The sequence below is a fragment of the Poromitra crassiceps genome, assembly GCF_964638095.1.
Source record: "Poromitra crassiceps genome assembly, chromosome: 14".
NCBI lineage: Eukaryota > Metazoa > Chordata > Actinopteri > Beryciformes > Melamphaidae > Poromitra > Poromitra crassiceps.
Window position 1 is genome coordinate 17,622,700 of NC_139633.1, and position 20,147 is coordinate 17,642,846.

Here is a 20,147-nt window from a genome sequence, read left to right on the forward strand (position 1 = left end):
ACACGGGTGACTCCATTTTATAAAAGGAGAATAATCAGTTAATTGACAACAATGGATGTGCTGTTTGTGATTAATTGACTCACACTTCAAGTGGCCATATTCTTGTCCAGACTATAAATGCCATTCTTTCTAGTTGTACTGCTGTTTACAGCCACTGTAATATGGCTCTTTTGCCTGTCAAACACAACATCCTGTCTTTATTGGTCGTAAGCAGATGCTAATTGTTTGTACTTAGTATAATATGTTTGAATTTGTTATCCAATGAGCAGCAATTTAATCCATTGATTTATCGTTTGGTTAGCATTTTAGTGAGGCACCGACTCCCAAACTATCATATTATGGTAAACCATTTAAATAAATAGCCTAACTTTAAATAAACTCAAGGCTGGGTGGTAATTGCCAGGAAGATAATGGTGCTAATTTGTGTATTCTCAGAAGCTTTTGTTGCCTCCCCGGCACAAATGATTTTCTCAGTGTGAGACTCTTATTAATGCACTGGCAAAAAAAAAAGGCACAGAAATAGACATTGTTAAAAAAAAGAATGTGTTCGCTCCCCAATTAGCACAGCTAGAGTGGAACTGTTAGCATAATAATAAGAGAATAATAGAGGAGGGAATAATATCGCACGCGCACGTACACACACGCACACGTGCCTATGCGCTTACATACGTAAGTACTGTACGCCCGTGTATGCCCGTGCGGGTGCTGTCCCCGGTGCTGAGCAGCTCTGCCTGTAGGATTATGGGGGGCGCATTAACAGCCTAGTCAGACAGGGCTTGGCTCCGGCCCAGGAGGCTCAGAACCAACATGTGAAGGAGACTGTTAGCTGATGAAGACGTGCAGCCCAACATGTGAAGGAGACTGTTAGCTGATGAAGATGTGCACATGCAACACTGGAGATAAAAGAAAGCGGTGACCCCACCTCATTAGCCCCTGTGATTTAATATATTGACACTTGGATACAAATAATCCCATTTAGTGGACTCTATTGGTGGGGAGGGAGGGATCAATTTAATTAGTTATGAAATGTGACTTCTTGTCAGGAAGCAGAAGAAATGCTGACGTTAAATAAAGTCGTGTGCAATTTCAACAATAAAGCTATCGGGGGGCCCCTGTTAAAACTTAATGATGCACAAAAACGGCGTAATAGATACAACCTCAGCAATGGCTGCGATGGTTTTGAAATTAAGCTAAGTGGATGAACGGCTGCTACGGTAATGCCGTTGGCCTGTTCAAACAAATTCATCCTTTAGGAATATAAACAGTGGAGCTTGTCTGGATGGTTTGGGTCTGTGGGTTTTTGTCAGATTATGTCTTCGGGCTAAAGCTAAGAGAGACCTCTAGCTTCCTCCTTTCCCTGGGATGAAACGCACCATCCGTTTACCTAACACTAGTGTGTAGGTTTAACAGACAGCACCATCCGTTTACCTAACACTAGTGTGTAGGTTTAACAGACAGCGGCTTTGGAATAATCTTTTTGCTCAATAACGAACGGAAAGAGGGCATGAATTTATTTTGAAAATCCAAATTTAAACAATGCCAAAAGATGGAACATCGTCGCCATCTTGCCGTGTCAAACTGTAACAAATGATGACTTGCCTTTACCGGGGCTCTATAGACACAGTGGTGCAGAACATAATGCTGCATCTCTGTCAATGAGGTAATCATGTAAGACAAACATGGATACATTATAGCTGTAAATGACACAATATAGCTGTGCTTTTCTGTCATTATCAGCGGGGCGAGGCCTTTTGTATTCAGACACCTCAGCAGTTTAAGCAGTGGTAATGAAGAGAGAGAGAGAGGGGGGGGGGGTGCCACATGGACGGCTGTAACCTGTGAAATCACACCTGGGTGTCTACTTAACATTAGTCACCTGAGGGGATTCTAAAGCAGCCCTGGGACTGGGCTCATTTACCACATAAACTTGCAGCCTGGCATCAGTTCTCACTCGTGACAATAACACGCTAATCAACACAAGTCAGGAGATTACCGCATATACTGCACCTCATCATCGTGCATAAGAGAATGTGCATTAGTGTTCTTGTAATAGCTACTAAATATCCCTGATAACGGAACATGAGTGGCTACTTCACACACGTCGCTGATATAACAACCCTGAGCCAAACGGTAGCTATGATGAATAAAGGACTGTTATGTGCTTTCTGAATATCATTAGAAAGCACCTGTTTGGAGCGCCACAAGCCTTCCCTGGAAGAAGGCGGAGGGCTTTACACTTAACATCCATTGTGCCCTAACCCCTCGAAAGGAAAATATCAGTTGACGGAGAACACATCCTCCACTGTGATGTTGACTTAGTTTCCTCTCGCCTCTCTGCGCGGGCTCTGTGTTTTCTCTGCTAATGTAGAGCAAACTGTTTTGTCTTTGCGTTGGCTTTTCGCGCGGGCCGTGGTCCCGCGCAGTGGGCAGGCTCACAGGCAGAGGGAGCCGCATTAATGGGATGCACTGTGTGCGGGGTGGGGCGGAGCGGGGAGAACGGGGGCGCGTGTTTTCTTAGGGCCGGGGTGGCAAAAGCAAAGCATTCAGCCCCACGGCCAACGCAAAAAAAGGACCTTTTTGTCCGAGCATTCCCCCAACGGAACACAATGAATGAGCTATTTTGTTCGGCGCCGTTTTTCATAGAAACAGAATTGTAGAATTTAGCGTTTTGTTTTTTTTCACGATTGAACAGTTCTCAGAAAAGGCAAAAATGTCATTGGCTAAATTTCATCGTTCACTACTGTGTCTAAAATAGAAACTGTGCAGTCTGTTAAAGTGCTGTTTTGTCAACCCAGGACTCATATTACCCTCTCTTGTTACTTAACACAAAAACGCTGCCATTTTTCATGCCCATGATTAGATGTGCGCCTGACATTTGAGCGTGTTTTAAAGTCTGCGCACACTTGCGTTCTGTAATAAAGTTGCCCTCCTAACAGCCCTGCTCTCTGCTCAACAACAGAATGGCCTGTTGTTCTCTGTGGCCCCAGCAGCTGGGGAGGGAGAGTGAAGACAGAGCCTCAGTCTATCAGAGGAGGACACCAAAGAGGAGTGTGGACAATACCATTATTAGATTAGGGGGGGGGGGTCTTCAGTTTCACCGTCAGACGCACTATTTTCTCATTAACTTCCTATGAAACTGTCAAAGCAGAGGTATGCCTTTGACAAAATGCTCGACAATGTGTGCCTTAGATTCAAAGGTAAATTAGTATAATTTGTTTAAATAAATGTCAAATTAATGAATGAAGCACATTTTATGTTTTACTTTAAAAACGACTTAATTAGATACATATTTTTACAATTTGATCATCAAACATAAAACAATCCACAGTGGATAGAGACGCAGCGTTTGTGTCCTCCCCCAGCTGGGCTACACTTGCTCTACAGTGCTGGTGATGTGATATAGGCTATTTCAGACCTTTTACAGCCGTAGTATTTCATAAGCCTCACATACTCAAATCCTCTATTTCTCACTGCCCCCACCCTGCTCACTTCACATGGCTGTAGCGGGCTATCGGACTAGCCCGTGTCAAATGTTCTTTAGAACCTCACTCGCCCCCCTGCAATGAGGGTCCGAGGCATTTCACTTATTCCAATTTCCATACGGCAAGGATGTACAGTTATATGCGGGATAATGATGCTGGCCCCTAACCCACTTGTGGGTTTGTTTATGTCTGTTCTCTTCTTTCTGGTCATTACGCATGCTGTTTGAGGGAGTCCCCGTGGATTTGGCCAGTTTACTGCAAACCTTCTTAATATTATGGCCAGACCATGAGAGAATATTCCTTCATATTTCCATGGATCCCTTCCCCCCACCCAAAAAAAAGAGTCCATATTCTTTGAAAATCTAACACTGAAACTGGTGTTAAAAAATGCAGTCTGTGCATTTCAAGGCTGAGACGGGGGATGCTCTGTGTGTGTGTGTGTGTGTGTGTGTGTGTGTGTGTGTACAAATGCATTTTTTGTTGTACTTGTTTTGAGTACCTGTATGTTTTCTTATAATATAACAGCACATCTACATATTATATTCAGAGTCATACATAATGTAATAGGGACCCCTCTAGCATGAATCTAGTTTTGTTCCTTTAAACATACAAAAAAAGCTCCACGCAGAGAATACCTTAATATCTTAATGACTCTGATATTTAATTTCGATACGAATCCAATTACTATTTAGGAAGTTAAATTACTTTGCTACATTAATTTCCCTCAAGGACACAACGTTTTGTAAATCTACACAAATCACATTTCAGTGTCTTCTTTTTTTGTAATTTTCTTCGCTTTTTTTGTAATCAAATGTACGATTTTAATTGTCTTGCACACACCAGTGACTCATGATTTGTCATCTGGGTAATATTGTTTTTGTCTGCCTGTATTTCCATTTCAACAAATCCTTTACTTTTCCTTCCACAACATTGAAATAGTGTATAGATTAAATTGAGAACAGTATGCATGATTCATATGAATGACATGATTCATATGAATGACATGCAGTGTAGGAAGGCAAACAGCAGCGCAGCACACTTTTACGCAGGAAGTGAGGGGGAAAGCTGATGGCGAGGAGGGGCAGAGGGTTGGACTAGCCTGCTTTCAAACGGCCGCCGACTTAATATAGACATATTGAAATGGCGCTTTTCCAAGAGGGCTTGTTATGCTGTGTAAGGAGGAATTAGTGGAACAAGAAGTCATCTATTGGTTATTCCCTGGTCTAGATGGCCGGACCTCACTCACGTGCTTCTGGTGTCTGCACCTTATCCTGAGCAGCGCTATAACTCTACACACAGTAGAGCTGCAACCATTCATCCATTAGTCGATCGACAGGAAAGTTAATCTGCAACTATTTTGATCATCGATTCATCGTTTTCAGTACAATTTTAAGAGAAAAGGTCTACATTCTCTGATTCCAGCTTCTTAAATGTGAATATTTTCTGGTTTCTTTACACCTGTATGACACTAAACTGATTATTATCTTTGAGTTGTGGACAAAACAAGACATTTGAGGGCATCATCTTGGGCAAATGGTCATTTGCCACCATTTTCTGACATTCTATAAGACCAAACAACTAATCGATTAATCGAGAAAACAATCGTCAGATTAATCGATTTTGAAAATAATCGTTAGTTGCAGCCCTAACACACAGGCACGACTGATGACTCCAAAGTAGGCAGTCTATTGTCAAAGATAACAGTCGGTGGTATATACTGTAGCTACAGTGCAGTGGAAATATGATGTTCAGGGCTGGTGCTTAGACACCCTCAAACAGAATGATACTGCTGTTCAGCTTGAGGTGTCAGCCTTGTGCTCTTACAGGAAGAGGGGTCTGTGTAAAGGATCTCAGACGGAGGAAGGAAGCGAGGAGAAAGGTCATAGACATGGTCAGGACAAGGGCCCTTTGTCAGTGACCTGCACCTCTCCCCCTCCCGTCCCGTCGCAGTGACCTGCACCTCTGCCCCTCCCGTCCCGTCCCGTCGCAGTGCACTCTTTTCCAGAGCAGACCAGCAGGAACAATGTGCTTCAGTCTAGCAGGGTGGTGATACAAACACTTGGATTCCAGGCAGAAGGCCGGAGCATCAAAGACTAACAAAACTATTGATCTATTTTTGTCTTATTACCATTACACACCAAACCGAGCACTAGCACATGGTAAAAACATCTCTGATTTATCAAGGTGTGATATTGGTGTGTGTGTGTGTGTGTGTGTGTGTGTGTGTGTGTGTGTGTGTGTGTGTGTGTGTGTGTGCGTGTGTGTGTGTGCGTGTGTGTGTGTTTGTGTGTGTGTGTGTGTGTGTGTGTGTGTGTGTGTGTGTGTGTGTGTCTGCTCTGTGATGTCTAACTGTGTTCAGTGTCGTTGCTTATTCTGGAGTAGTCTAGTAGTCTATATGGGTGTTTGTATTGGGTCCGTGCTTGGAGTGACCACACTTACAGTGGGAGTTTAACCAGCTGATAAATGAGCTGTAGTGTTGTAGGAGTAATATGTGTTTAAGGAACCCTCGGATTGAAAAACCCTGAATTTGCCCTCTGCAACAAAGTGACAGAGGATTCGGTGGCCCAGAAGTGCTTCCACTTGGAGATGTTCCTCCTGTTTAGGCTTCAGTACAGTCGTGTGGACCCAGCGAGCTCTGGTACACAGTGGCGTGTGTTACAGTGTGGAGCCAGCGAGCTCTGGTACACAGTGGCGTGTGTTACAGTGTGGAGCCAGCGAGCTCTGGTACACAGTGGTGTGTGTTACAGTGTGGAGCCAGCGAGCTCTGGTACACAGTGGCGTGTGTTACAGTGTGGACCTCACCCAGCGAGCTCTGGTACACAGTGGCGTGTGTTACAGTGTGGAGCCAGCGAGCTCTGGTACACAGTGGTGTGTGTTACAGTGTGGACCTCACCCAGCGAGCTCTGGTACACAGTGGTGTGTGTTACAGTGTGGAGCCAGCGAGCTCTGGTACACAGTGGCGTGTGTTACAGTGTGGAGCCAGCGAGCTCTGGTACACAGTGGCGTGTGTTACAGTGTGGAGCCAGCGAGCTCTGGTACACAGTGGCGTGTGTTACAGTGTGGAGCCAGCGAGCTTTGGTACACAGTGGAGTGTGTTACAGTGTGGAGCCAGCGAGCTCTGGTACGCAGTGGAGTGTGTTACAGTGTGGACCCAGCGAGCTTTGGTACACAGTGGCGTGTGTTACAGTGTGGAGCCAGCGAGCTCTGGTACACAGTGGCGTGTGTTACAGTGTGGAGCCAGCGAGCTTTGGTACACAGTGGCGTGTGTTACAGTGTGGAGCCAGCGAGCTCTGGTACGCAGTGGAGTGTGTTACAGTGTGGACCCAGCGAGCTTTGGTACACAGTGGCGTGTGTTACAGTGTGGAGCCAGCGAGCTCTGGTACACAGTGGCGTGTGTTACAGTGTGGAGCCAGCGAGCTCTGGTACACAGTGGCGTGTGTTGAGCCGGTCCTGCTGGCTCGTGTCACTTTGTCTGCGTGTGCCGCTGTTTGGGATGAAGCCAGACTGCCAGCTTCCTCGAGATCACTTTACCTTCAAATGGATCACCAAAGGTGATTTCCACTCACAGCCGTTTGGTGTGCAACTCAGTGGAGAGAGCAGGAGGCGGACGATGTATGAACTATCAGTTCTTACAACAACAGCTGGAGCCTATCTTCCCTGGGTGAAATGATAGCACCCCCTCCTATGGATGTGTTAAAAAAGTGTGGTTTAGGAGCTGCGGATCTGATTGCACCAAAAGTGAAGATGTAATTTTAGCAGAATAAAGAGACGTTGGCCACACAGCATGAGACTTCCCTCGTAACGTTATGACTATTGGTGATCATGGAGTTAATGAGAAAATAACCCACTATAGCTCATTGATTGTACAGAATCAACAAAATCATCATATAACCCTGTCAGAAATCTTGCCTGCTGCCAAAGTATTGTTCGAACTGAAAATGCAGTATATTGTATTGCTGTCGGATACGTGAAGTGCTTTTCTCTTCACAGCTCTCCTCGAGGCAAATGAATGCAGATGATGTCCGAGATAAGCATCAGGCTGAGAGTTGTGTTAAAAGGTGTCAACGAGCAATTAATCAGGATATTAAACCCAGGATCTCATCAGGCCTTTGAAGCTAATAACCATTTAAAATACGCTGAGCAGAAGAAGCAGATGTTTCTGTCTTTCTGCCTTTTGTCTTCTTTCTTATCTTCTTAATGAGGGAATCTGACATTTTACATCGACGTTTCCCGGCTCCCTAGCAGAGAGCGTTGTGGTCCATATGAGTCCTAAATGTGATCTGGGATCAGTGCGTGGAGGTGTAAGGGAGGTGAGAGGGCCAGGCTGGCAGGCCAGCAGGCGGGGGGGGGGGGGCTCCTGTAACAGACAGTGAGGAACATGGGTGTTGACAGGGACCCTAGTGAGTGCTGTAATGCCCTGTACGTCTCCATTTGCACCCGGTGTTTTGGAGCCACTGCCTCACCTGCATTTGAGGACGGACGCTCACGCGTTACGTTTGTTGAAAATTCTTTTTTTTTATGCTCTACAATAAATGTGAGAATGTGTTCCCAGTCACATCATACTATTCAATAAAGAAAATCTGGACCTAGAATAATTTAAACTGCAATTTTCTAGACACTAAAGGAAAGATTAAAGATAAAACTGCTGTGTCTATGCGTGAGTTGAATATATATTTTTCAACATTTTCCAAATTGCCATCTTCGAAAGTAAAACGTTTAGTACCGTCTATCTATATTTGACCTGTGTAAGCCTTACAAAAGATGATGATAATTTTTAATATAGTAATAACCCGCCATTCATACTGTACAGTACTAATATTGTATTTGGGTGCGTGTTCTAGGTGCAAGGATAAATAAGAGAAACTCCCTCATGTTTTTTACACATTGGTATTTACACATTCGTGTCGTCGCCCTCTGCAGTCTGACCGCAGGACTAGCTGCTGTCAACCAGTGTGCAGTCACTGAGCTCATATCAATGCTCCCTCTTTCCATTTTGATTAGTCTATATTCTGCTTTCTACTCAAATGAGCAATAATGTAGTATTATGATTAAAACATTCAATAGTAAACAGCATTACATTACTAAAAATAAACGTTTGAATTTCATATGAAGAAGCTATAGTTTTCATTAAATCACACATTTGTTGTATTTTTTTGCTTTCAGAGAGAGAAAATAGCTGCACATTCTCTAACGTTGATTTCCTGCACCCGAATCCAGCTCTCGCGTACACAGCACAATTCCCTCGCTTGTCCACAGAGGGATTCTGAGAAAACTATTTGGAAACTTGTCGGTACTTGGACACCGCACAAGAGAACTTCACACGGACAGAAATCTGACAAAAATGTCCAGTAATTTTTCTCATACTCAAACGAAACAACCCTTTCCATAATATGCGTCCGATATCGGCCTCGGTAATTCTACTCGCCGTGGAACTGCAGGAATTGGTCCTATTTATCAAATAGCCTAGCGGCGGCGTCTCCTTGAGAGGCAAACAGATTGCGTGCTGGCCTGCTACAGACTTCATCAGGTCATCTGAATTGATGATGCATGTTGCAAGGCGGCGGACTCCCCCCCCCCTGCAAACCTCTGTTGGAGCGCGTGCTGGCAGAGAGGGGGCGCCTCGGCCAAGTCTGTCTGACTGATCACTACAGATGCTCCTCTTCAAGTATTCCGAGTCAGGTCCTCAGCGCCGGGGTCTTGAGGGACAAACAATAGCACCTGTTCCTCATAAGATAGCCCATTCATGTATCTTTAATGAAGCCTGGGGGCAGATGGTGCGAAATGACATTATCCCATACTTAGCGAGTGCTAAGACAAAGGAAGAGCAGTGCCAGCACAACAATGCCTCTGTATTTACGAGGAGAACGAGGAGGACGCTGCCCAAGTGCCCCCGCTCACATCTGCTCCACTTCACTCTCCCACTCCTCAAGATCATCTTGGCAATAGAAATATTCTGGGCACTCAGCCCACAGTTAGATGAACTTGAGGGTAACTCTTATAGGGGGGGCCTGGGTGTGTAGTCACATAGGGAGAATGGAAGAGACTCTCTCACTCCCTCTCTCTCGCTCTCTCTTTCTCTGTATCTTTTTTCTCTAAGCAGAGGTGTAATTTTTCTAATGTACTTATACCGACAGTAAATGTTTTTTTTTCTCCCTTTGATGGTTCCTTGGCTCCTGTAGGAACAGTAAAACTATAATAATAATAATAGTGAAAATGTTGAAACAAATGCAGTAAGTGCATTGTCTGCTCAGCCGGTGTGCCAGCTGTTAATTGACAGCTCAGCTAACCTCCACTATTTGTTGCCACCTTGAAGCTCCTCAACATTTCATTTGCCTTTCTCTGACATTAGTTGCTGTAAATTAAACTTTAATGCTCGGAGCTCATTACTGCAAATCACAGCCATTCAAACTTAACGCACTTATTTCCCCTTCAATGCACATTTACACTCCGTCTTGCCTCCGTGAATCTGTATATATTCTGCTCCATATTTTAATAGAATAATAGTAATAAAAAGCGATATCCCCCAAATGAGATCTCACCACTTACATTTACCGTTGTCGGCGAGAAATACATTGATTCGTTTTGCTCATGTCTCTCAGTATATACAGTATATAGTCATTCAAATTCTGTATCTCTACAATTAAATTATATTAATTAGGGGCATAGCCTTTTGTTTTCACAAATACTTAAAAGCAATGAAATTACGGAATAATGTGAAATGTTATAAATATCGATATGCTGTAGAAAATAAGCGTTGGAGCAGCTGTTTCCCTGGCTGCTTTCATTTGAAAAGTGATCATCTTAATTATGTCTATGAGCATCCTTTACAAGGCACTAATACACTTGGAGGTTGCCTCTAGTTTTCACCAGCAGAGTTTTGGATTGAATAGACCAGAGTCTGTTCAGTGCTTACAGGGGGAGACAAGGAGAAATGGAGAGCAAGAGCAATGAATATTTTCCTTCCTCTAGAAAAAATAAAATTAACCAGCAGTAAACTTTCAGCAGAGTAGGAAAAGCAGATGCTAGTCAGGAATCATCATGTAGTTACTAACCACAGGTACAATCATGGGCACAACAAATCAGGAAATAGATTGTTTTCAATAGGGACTTTCGTTTTCTGTACACTGCTGAAATACTTCATAATCATAAAAAACTCTTAAAAAAATTTGATATATGACATACTTCTCAGTGTACCGCTGATGCTTGCTAGTTGCCACAGTACATGAAAATGTCTTCCTCGCTACATTATTGATATATTGTAGGGGTGTCACAATATATCGTCCCACGAAATTTCGCGATAGTAAAACGTCACGATATGTATCGTTGAGATGAAATCTCATATCGTGAAATTTTTTTTTTTTTTTTTTTTTTTTTTTTTTTCAAAAGTAGACAAAGAAACGTCTTTGTTTGTTGAAGTTCAATGTGTGGAAAGTAGTTCAGTTGAACAAGTCTCTGAAGAGACACATGAGAAGTTATACAGGAGAGAAACCATTCAATTGAGTTTCTGGCAAAACTGTTAACTTTACTTGACAGGAAAAACTGAAGATGCATAAAAAATAGACTAAGAAAAGTCTTGTTTGAGTTTGAAGAAAAACTGAAGATGCATAATGAGAATTTATACTGCTGAGAAACCTTTTAGTTCAAAGTAAATCTAAGTGACGGTGTAACTCATTCTATTTCAAGATAAGCCTTATCTCCAATCTCATGTTTTTTCTAGTTGTTATTGTAATAACAATTTCCCACAACAGCATGTTTTGTATTTGTGCATTTCAAATAAAATACTACTTTTCCAGTCATATATTGTCATTATTCAAGTTTAAAAAAATATTGTTAAAATTGTATCGTATCGTATCGTTATCGTGAACCCAGTATCGTGATACGTATCGTATCGTGAACTGAGTGTATCGTGACACCCCTAATATATTGCCATATTAAAATTAACAATAGTGGACAGTGTTGGTTGGAAAAGACTTGTAACATACTTGGAGGGATGGAGGCTTCAGGGAGCGCTGTGAGTGCAGCACATTCAGCAACAGACTCCATCTGCTTTTACAGTCCAAACACACAGACACAGAGAAAAGCTGTGTTCCCCAGTGTCCCCCCCGCCTGTCACTCGCCCTACCTCATGTTGTGACATTAATTATTGTGTTTTTCCATATGTTCCATACATGCAAGGCCAAGATCCATCTTTCATCCGCTCAGCCTGGAAACCTGGAACACAAATTCCTATTAAAAAAAAAAATGTTTTATTTAAGGTCATTCGTAGCAGTCTCCTAGGCCATTGATTTATTTTTTTCTCCAGCCACAGCACATTTGACAGAATTACATTCAGAAGAATTACATACTTTTTCTATTCTTCTATAATGCACTTTCTACACTTGCACTTCTGTAAAAAGCCCAGTAGACATAAAACGTCTCTATTTATTTAGTTTTCAGTCTAGCTCTGCACCTCTGGACAGATCGATAAAGTGGTTTTGAGTAGGTCCAGCTTGCTAACTATGAGAGAAACTGGACCCGACGACACCAGTTTAGGGAGTGGAGGCTGACAGAGTGGAGATCATAGCAGACCTCAGCTAGAACATAGGGTGGGGGGGGAAGGGGTGAGGGAGCTCCAGAGCAGGTTGATTTCATGCCCCAATGCAACAGCAGTAATTGCACCCAGACCCGTTTTATTGCGAGTTGATTTTAAAGAGGGACGAATGGAGAAACATTCTGTAAAGTGTTTATTTTGGGGGGGGGGTGACCTTTATTAACCCATTTTCCAGGCAGGTTCCCCTGAGGTGGGCCTGGCTCCGTGTTAGATTAACCCTCGCAGGCCCATGGTAGCCGGAGCTGCTGCCCGTCAGAGAGCTTCAGGAAGCGGGGGATGACAGTAAGATTGGACCTTTGCAACATGTGTGCAAAACCCCCACGCGCCGCTTTGGAGACATAAGCTAACTCACCCACCCTTGACACACACACACACACACACACACACACACACACACACGCGCGCTTAGACGCACACATGCAGGGACACACACACACACACACACACGCTTAGACGCACACGCACACATAAGCAGACACATACAGGCACACACATGCAGAGCACATATTTTCTACCTCTGCTAGTTTGTGTTGCTATTCCCAGTCGGGACGTTAGCATCAGGCTGGACGCTGAAGGTTAATATGTAAGTGGAACGGCGAGTCAGGGAATGACATTAAAATGAAATACAGCGAGCGGCAAAGCACTTTTGGGGGCTGCCTCCTATTTTTTCCCCCCCGAGCTGAAAACAGTTGCAGTAAATTACTTGATTGTGTGTAGGCTTTTATCACCCATATAAACGATCATCCGAGATTATGCGATGGATGCTTTATATCGGAGCAGTTGATCTCCCCTTGTCTGTTAGGTCAAAGCGTGTGTGTGTGTGTGTGTGTGTGTGTGTGCGTGTGTGTGCGTGTGCGTGTGTGCGTGTGTGTGCGTGTACATGCTGACCATAACCCCCTGTCTGCACCCGTGTAACGCATTAGATATCCCTCTTGCTGACATGTCGTATGTACTGTAACAGCCCGGGCTGTTTGTGAATTCTTATACTTCTTTCAACACGTACAGTAGTTGTGTGGAGATGCAGACAGGACCTGGTGAGCCTCTCTGCTGCTGCATGTGGCTTCTTCTTCTTCTCCTTCCTGTGATGGATGGTGGAACAATGTGTGTGTGGCGACGAAGCCGGTGCCCTTTGATGTGCTGAGGTGAAATTGTGCTTTTGGATTGAGAGCAGGTTATTGTGCGAGCAACACGAGGGCGGCGGTTTGCCGGAGAGCCTCCTGTCAGCACGCGTTAGCAGGAGCTGTGATCTGCCCGGCGCTCTGCGTCTCAGTGCTTAGGCCCGTCTCTGATCTCTGCTAACCTCTCTGTTCAGCAGGTCCAGGGTCACATGCCTCCGCTCATGATCCCCATCTTTCCTCACGACCAGCGCACTCTAGCAGCAGCCGCCGCCGCCCAGCAAGGCTTTCTCTTCCCCCCGGGAATGTCTTACAAGCCAGGTATGCTCACTGCCTTAGCCTTCATTTTGTCCCCCAACCCCCCCTCCCCCCTCTCTCTGCTCTGTCTACCCGCCTTACTATTCTATCTCTAACTACATGTATTAATGTCTTTGAAACATCGTTTTTAAGTCCTGAAGTTATTACAGCATATACTGTATATCGGGGGTGGGCAACTGGCGGCCCACGGGCCGCATGCGGCCCCCGACCCCACTCAATGTGGCCCCTGGGTCAATTTGCTTTTTTTTTGCTTTTTTTTTTTCTTTTTACACAAGGCGGACGTTTTTGGTTAGGTTACGTTAGACCACCCAAATCTGTGTTTTTATTTTACTGTACATCCCAGAACGTGGCGCTAATGGTGTTAGCATTGTCCATTCACATACTGTTTAACGTTAGCATTTGAGCTAATGCTATTGTAACAAACTATATCCAGGATGCACATTGCACATGCAACATTACTAATCTGATTAATATGACATATTTGGGTGATGTACGCCATCAAATTGCTGTAGCGGGCTGTTTTAAAGCTGGAGTAAATTTTCCGGTGTCATCTGAAAGGAAGAATTACTACATTTGAATATGAAAAATATAACTGTTGGTATAATAGACTTTTATTACCAGTCCTTTTCATCAAATTAGTAGCTATAATTGGGAGTGATGGTGTTACAGTAGGCTACAGGTGAAAGTGCACGGTCACAATCTGGCCCTCTGGTAGCGAAGACATTTTTTTGTGGCCCTCTCTATCATCAAAGTTGCCCATCCCTGCTGTATATCATCATACTCTTTATTAAGCAGACGCTCATTTGTACTCTCAGGCCAGTCTGGCATGCTCTGCTCTGTCTTAACTTGGATTTGGGACGTGTCTACTTCCAGGCAGTGTGCATGTGGAACAATAGATATGGCTAAAGAGGCAAGAGGAATGTAAACATGTCTTCAACATGAACGTATCTTTCAGCTGTAATCACTAGCCAAGAATCTACTGTGAGACATCCAGTAACACAATACCCAAGCCCAACATCTGAAGCTCCCTAATACATACATACTGCAATAGACAAATAATAGAGGCTTAATAAGCAACGCCCTTTCCAAAAATTTTGTTATGACTATGAATTTGCATAACAATATAATGTGATGGTAAAAAATAAATGAATAAAGGGAGGACGGTGGTGTGGACGATGTAAGGAACAGGCCCCTCCTGAACGTATAACTGCTCCTATTGCTTGTAACAGCATGCCTCTCTCGCTCCCTTTGTCTTTTGCATGGAGAGAGAGAGAGACAGTGAGAGAGAGAGGGAGAGAGAGAGAGAGAGAGAGAGAGAGGGAGAGAGAGAGAGGCTCCACACGCGAGCGTTCTAAATCCAAAAACAAATTTGAGAGAAAATTGCTGCAACATGTGGACTGATTCCCTGCCAAGGCACTAACCTCCAGCTCTCATCTCCTCGCTTCATTGTTTGTGAACATTCAACATGTGCCACCACGGACTGCTCTAATTACCAATTAAGAAAGATCCTGAATGACTCCTCCCTGCCACTTATTCCTCGTCTCTCACCTGGCTCGGCCCCCTCGGTTCCGGGACTAGGGCCTATTCCCGGCGCTGCACGTTAGTCATTGAATAGACGTAATTTGCACACACAAGGGTTTCCCTCTACCCTCAAAGGCCTTCACTCTGACACACACGCGAGCACAAGGAGGATCAACGGAATGAGAAGAGGAAACAGTTGCTGTTGATGAAAACATCACTGTCAAAGCAGATGATTTATGAGGCATCATGTCCAACAGGGAAAGCCCTCTCTCTCGTCTGTTGTAAAGCAACACAAGGAACAAGGAAGCAGAGTGAAGAAGGAGGAGAAGACAGAAACAGAAACAGTGGGGCCGTCAGCAGAACATTTAAAAGTGTGCTGGTGCAGTTAATGAATTAACTCGAAAAGCACAGGATGAAAAAGAAAGTCAGCTATTTTGGAACTATGGAGCCATGACAGCTTAAACAAAGTGCCTGAGGGGGGGGGGTCTTTCTGCGATAGGTTTGACACGGAAAATGTTTTCGCTCAAATAACAGGAGCTATTATGGAATCATGGTCAGGGGTCGCCGTGTGTGTACTTCCTGCATAATTCATGAGGTCGCGGAGAAATAGCAAAAGGGGGCCTGGAAATGACTCTCGTAGTCAAGAGAGATATTTGGAAAATGTCTATTATTTCTACCCCTCCGACACAATCAGAGTACAATGTTATCACGGCCACCTGCGGGGTGTGCAGGATGCTGCTGCGTGCAGCAAGCGGCCGAGCGTTCGCTCCCAAGCTCAGGCACACTAATCTGATGTCATCATTATGAGACAGCTCCCAGGGACCACTGCTTATGACCCCGCAGCCCTGCGGCGCTGACATGGCAACGGAGTCGTTCTCCAATCGCAGTGATAAGTCATCACCCCATGCACTGGCTGTGCTCAATGGCCTGGTGTTGCATGGTAGACAGGCACAGCCGTCGAAACGCCAAGTCATCTTTTAAACAAATAGACGCGTTGGAACTTCCCGGTGCTTCGGCTCTGTTTACACACGGACGTGCCGGCGTTTGGGCCGATAACGGTGTGCCTCTAATGGAGGTGCAGATTGAAGCCACAGTCATTGGGTCCCTCTGCCCGTCTTCCTCGTAGACATCCTGCTGACAGTTGACAGTTTCCTGCTTCTAGTTTTTCTTCTTCTCCTGATTCTGTTTCTACCACACTCTAGTTGGCCAGAGTATATACAGAGAGACGATAGAGGCTCAAAGGATAAGGTATATATATCAGTTATTCAAGCTCCTACAAAGATGTTTGATGAATTGAATAACATTCTTATTAGCATGTTCCCCCCCCCCTTGAGAATAAATAGGTTGATTTGTTGTTATAATTTCAAAAAAGGTCCATGAAATGACATTTGGTCAAATGAACTTCCTACCTACAGCCTCATCAGATCGAGGAATTCTTAGGACTTCACAAAGGAGTGGCAGAGGTTCAAAACTGCACAGTATGAAATAATGACAGAGAACATGGTATGTTCTCACCAATGTCAAGTCAATATGTAATAAACTCATCACCTGCTTTGTGTTTTCCATGACTTTGCCAGCCTGTAGATTTGGTAAAGCTCTTGCCTGTTCAAAAGCAGCGAGCACATTAAGTACAGTACGAGGACACCACCATTTGACAAGACGGTCCAAGACAGGCCTCTCCAGTACATCTGTCCATGTCAGCCCTCAGCAGATCTATGACCTAGAACCTCATGCCACCACATGAGCAGGGGAAATATAGCCTGTTGTGACCCAGCCATGGCGTCACCTGCAGCCCCCCCCCCCCCCCCCCTCTAGCATTCAGAGTCCAGGCGCTGGGCATGGAGCTATGTTCGGGACAGCAAACACCATTTCAAACCCTAACTCCCTTTCACTAGTGACACTAACCTGGCAGAGCGCCCAGTCCACTGGAGACTGGTGCCTCCACACAGACTGCTGCTGCACCCAAGACCCAGACCCCCCCCCCCCCCCCCCCCCCCCCCCCCCCCCCCAGCAGTGGTGTACTACTCACTTAGCACATGACCCTCCCCAGGTTTCACATGACATCCAAAGACATGCATCCATTTATTATAGTCAAAACCTCAAGTCATACACAGGAGAGAGAGAGAGAGAGAGAGAGAGAGAGAGAGAGAGAGGAGAGAGAGAGAGAGAGAGAGAGAGAGAGAGAGAGAGAGAGAGAGAGAGAGAGAGAGAGAGCGCTTATTACTGTTTTGTCGTTATTCTGAATAGGTTCTGGTCCACAATAGTCTTCGATTCTATTCTATCTTATCACATTCAATTAATTATTTTCTTTTCTCTTTTTGAATATCTTCAAATTTTGGGGATTTATGTTAGTGGGTAACAAAAGGTCTTGTTTTCTGTTTTGGTTTCTTTGTAATTGCTAAGTGTAGCTACAGTAATGTATGCTTCGGCAATGCAAGAAGCACCTTATCACGCCAATAAAGCCCCTTTTTGAATTGAATTGAGAGAGAGACAGCAGAGAGACAGCAGAGAGAGAGAGAAACCATAAAGAGGAGGTGTCGAAATAACCACAGTGCCCCCCCCCCCCCCCATTCAACCCGGCACTATTTGAAATCACTTCTCCTGTGTGATTTTATTTGCTCCCGCCTCTAAATGGGGATTGAATTTCCATGGCCGCCTGTGTCACATGGTGCTGCTGCGCTGCTGTACCAGATTGCAAAGTGAGGGCGAGCAGCGCGAGGGCAAAGTGAAATAGAAGGTATATATACATTTACCCTCGCGTCTGTGGCTTAATGCCTCCATATGTTTGTGAGGAGAAGTGACAGCAGAAGTGGGGTCTGAGCTCAGGCCAATTCCTCAACCCCCCCCCTCCCCCCCCGGCACACTGCCCCGCCTCCCCTCCCCCCCCACGCCTCCACACGCACGCTTCGATCCAGAGTGCTGCGCTGGCCGGGGCCTCACTGGGACTGTTCTGTCTGTCTCAACACACTAGGTTGAGTGTGTGAGAGCTTCTGGTACTCAGTTATACACTTCGACGACGACACCCCCCCGGTGGACATCAATCATATAAGACCCCCCGCCCCGCCCATTTTTTATATCCCTGTCCGTCAAACTTGCTGATGGCAGGCCAACAGCACTGAACGGTAATAAAACAGTGCTGCTATTTACAGAGCAATTCTTACTTGCGAGATCACACAGTGATACGTTGAGATAAGAATGTGATTTTTTTTTCACCCCTTGTTATTGTGACTTGCACACTTGTTCGAACCAGTTCGCGTACAAGTGCTCCGGCGCGCCGCTGCCAACGCTATCACTCAGGAACACAACAATGTTGTGTCAAACAATAGCCAGACAAGTCTCCAGCTGTATGACGTGCCTGAGAGAGCCTTCTGTACAATCACTAATCCAACGCCAGGCCAGATCCTCCACATGTATTCTTTACACACACACACACACACACACACACACACACACACACACACACACACACACCCAAAGAACACCTCCCAACTTGTTGACTATCATGTCGTTCGTGTGGTTAATACAGTATTTGCCAGGAGGACAGTGCAGGTGGTGCGTTCCTCAGTTAATCCCGCTCCAGTCACAGCAGCTTAGCCTTTTGTTGATGCAGATGTTTGGGCTGGAAGCCCGAGAGTTCGATGCCGCACGGCCGCGTGCCACCACATTGCTGTGGTGGTGGCAAAGCGGTGCGGAGGGTCCAGGGCAGCGCTGTGTGTTGGCACTTGCCTGGCCGCTTTGGGGCCTTGCTCATTGTCTCAACCTGTAACGCATTGTTGTCTCTCTCTCTCTCTCTCTCTCTCTCTCTCTCTCTCTCTCTCTCTCTCTCTCTCTCTCTCTCTCTCTCTCTCTCTCTCTCTGACAGGTGATAACTACCCGGTGCAGTTCATTCCATCCACAATGGCAGCTGCGGCAGCGTCAGGACTCAGCCCCCTCCAGCTTCAGGTATGTACGATGACAAAGAATGCGAGGGACGCCCGCCAAGCCCAGGGCAGCAAGACGGGCTCAGCAGCTGTACGCTAAGTAATGAGCTGCACACTAAATAATCCTGCAGGGCCCCCAGCTCACACAAGCTTATCACCTTACATGTGTAATTTAGTCCGTTTTGTCCACGATTTATCCCTCCAGCTCTGCCAGACAGAGGAGTTAGGATGATAATAGCTATTAGACAGACAGAGGAGTTAGGATGATAATAGTTATTAGAGGGATTGAGAATCACTGCTTGCGTTAATCGGCTATACAAGACAATTGACTGTAAGCAAAGAATGTAGTCTTAGTAGTACTTGAATATTTTTCTAGCGCCGTGTTTGTTTCATCTCTGTGAGGCGAGAGCATTTAAGAAAAAGTCATTTGAATGTGTGGTGTGAGCACACTGTTAGGTATGTGATGCATACCGGTAGGGAGAAAGGTACTGTATAGGGAGACTGGGCATGGCTGTTGAGTAGGGCTGGGCGATTAATCGAATTTTAATCATGATTACGATTTGGGCTGTCCACGATTATGAAAACAAGATAATCGACATACAACGATTTTGCGGCTCTTGTCACTCTCGTTCTGTCTTGTGTTGTAAATCAAGCGCACCCCTTCCTTTGCAGCGGTGTGCTCGGCCCCTCCCCCAAAGCCCAAAACACACACACACACCGCTCGAGTTGGGAATGACTGTCATGTGAACAGAGAGCCACACTGCACGTTTCTCCTCCCCGCTTATTTCCGTGGTAGCACAAGAATAAGATGAGAGAAGTGACAGAAAGAGAGCCGCTGGTCGAGAGGAGAGGTAAAACAACGTATGTGGCGTGGAAACACTATGGTTTCGCTGAGTTTAAAGGTCCACACATCAAGAGCGATGCGAATATACAGCACGGAATTGCGATGCGAGTTTTGACCCACCTGTCAATCACAGCCATAGCCGCAAAACGCGACTATTTCACTCGAGTACCTCTCCCATCATAGTCGCGCTCGCCCGACCCCTTTATCGAGGGAAAGTTGCACATTTAGCGATCTACAAGCTTCAAACATGCACCAATCACTAATATAAACTACGCACCTTGTTGCCACGGATGTTGTCGAGCAGGCCGCGCTGAGGCCGCGCTTTGTTAACTCGTATTTTAAGAAAGTTTGGGTTAT

General features: G+C 45.2%; 1 protein-coding gene across 5 annotated transcripts in view; it reads left to right on the forward strand.

Moving 5' to 3' along the window:
* The window catches only part of sox6 (SRY-box transcription factor 6), a gene marked incomplete at its 5' end in the record, with an annotated part of 121,393 nt that overhangs the window by 57,719 nt on the left and 43,527 nt on the right, over nucleotides 1–20,147 (forward strand). For 4 of the 5 annotated variants that reach the window (XM_083651250.1, XM_083651249.1, XM_083651248.1 and 1 more), the window contains 2 exons: nucleotides 13,388–13,508; nucleotides 18,889–18,968. In XM_083651250.1, the coding sequence (XP_083507376.1) occupies nucleotides 13,388–13,508; nucleotides 18,889–18,968 (201 nt within the window). Of the gene's footprint in view, nucleotides 1–13,387; nucleotides 13,509–18,888; nucleotides 18,973–20,147 lie in introns of all 5 variants that reach the window. The other variant, XM_083651252.1, reaches the window with a different exon arrangement.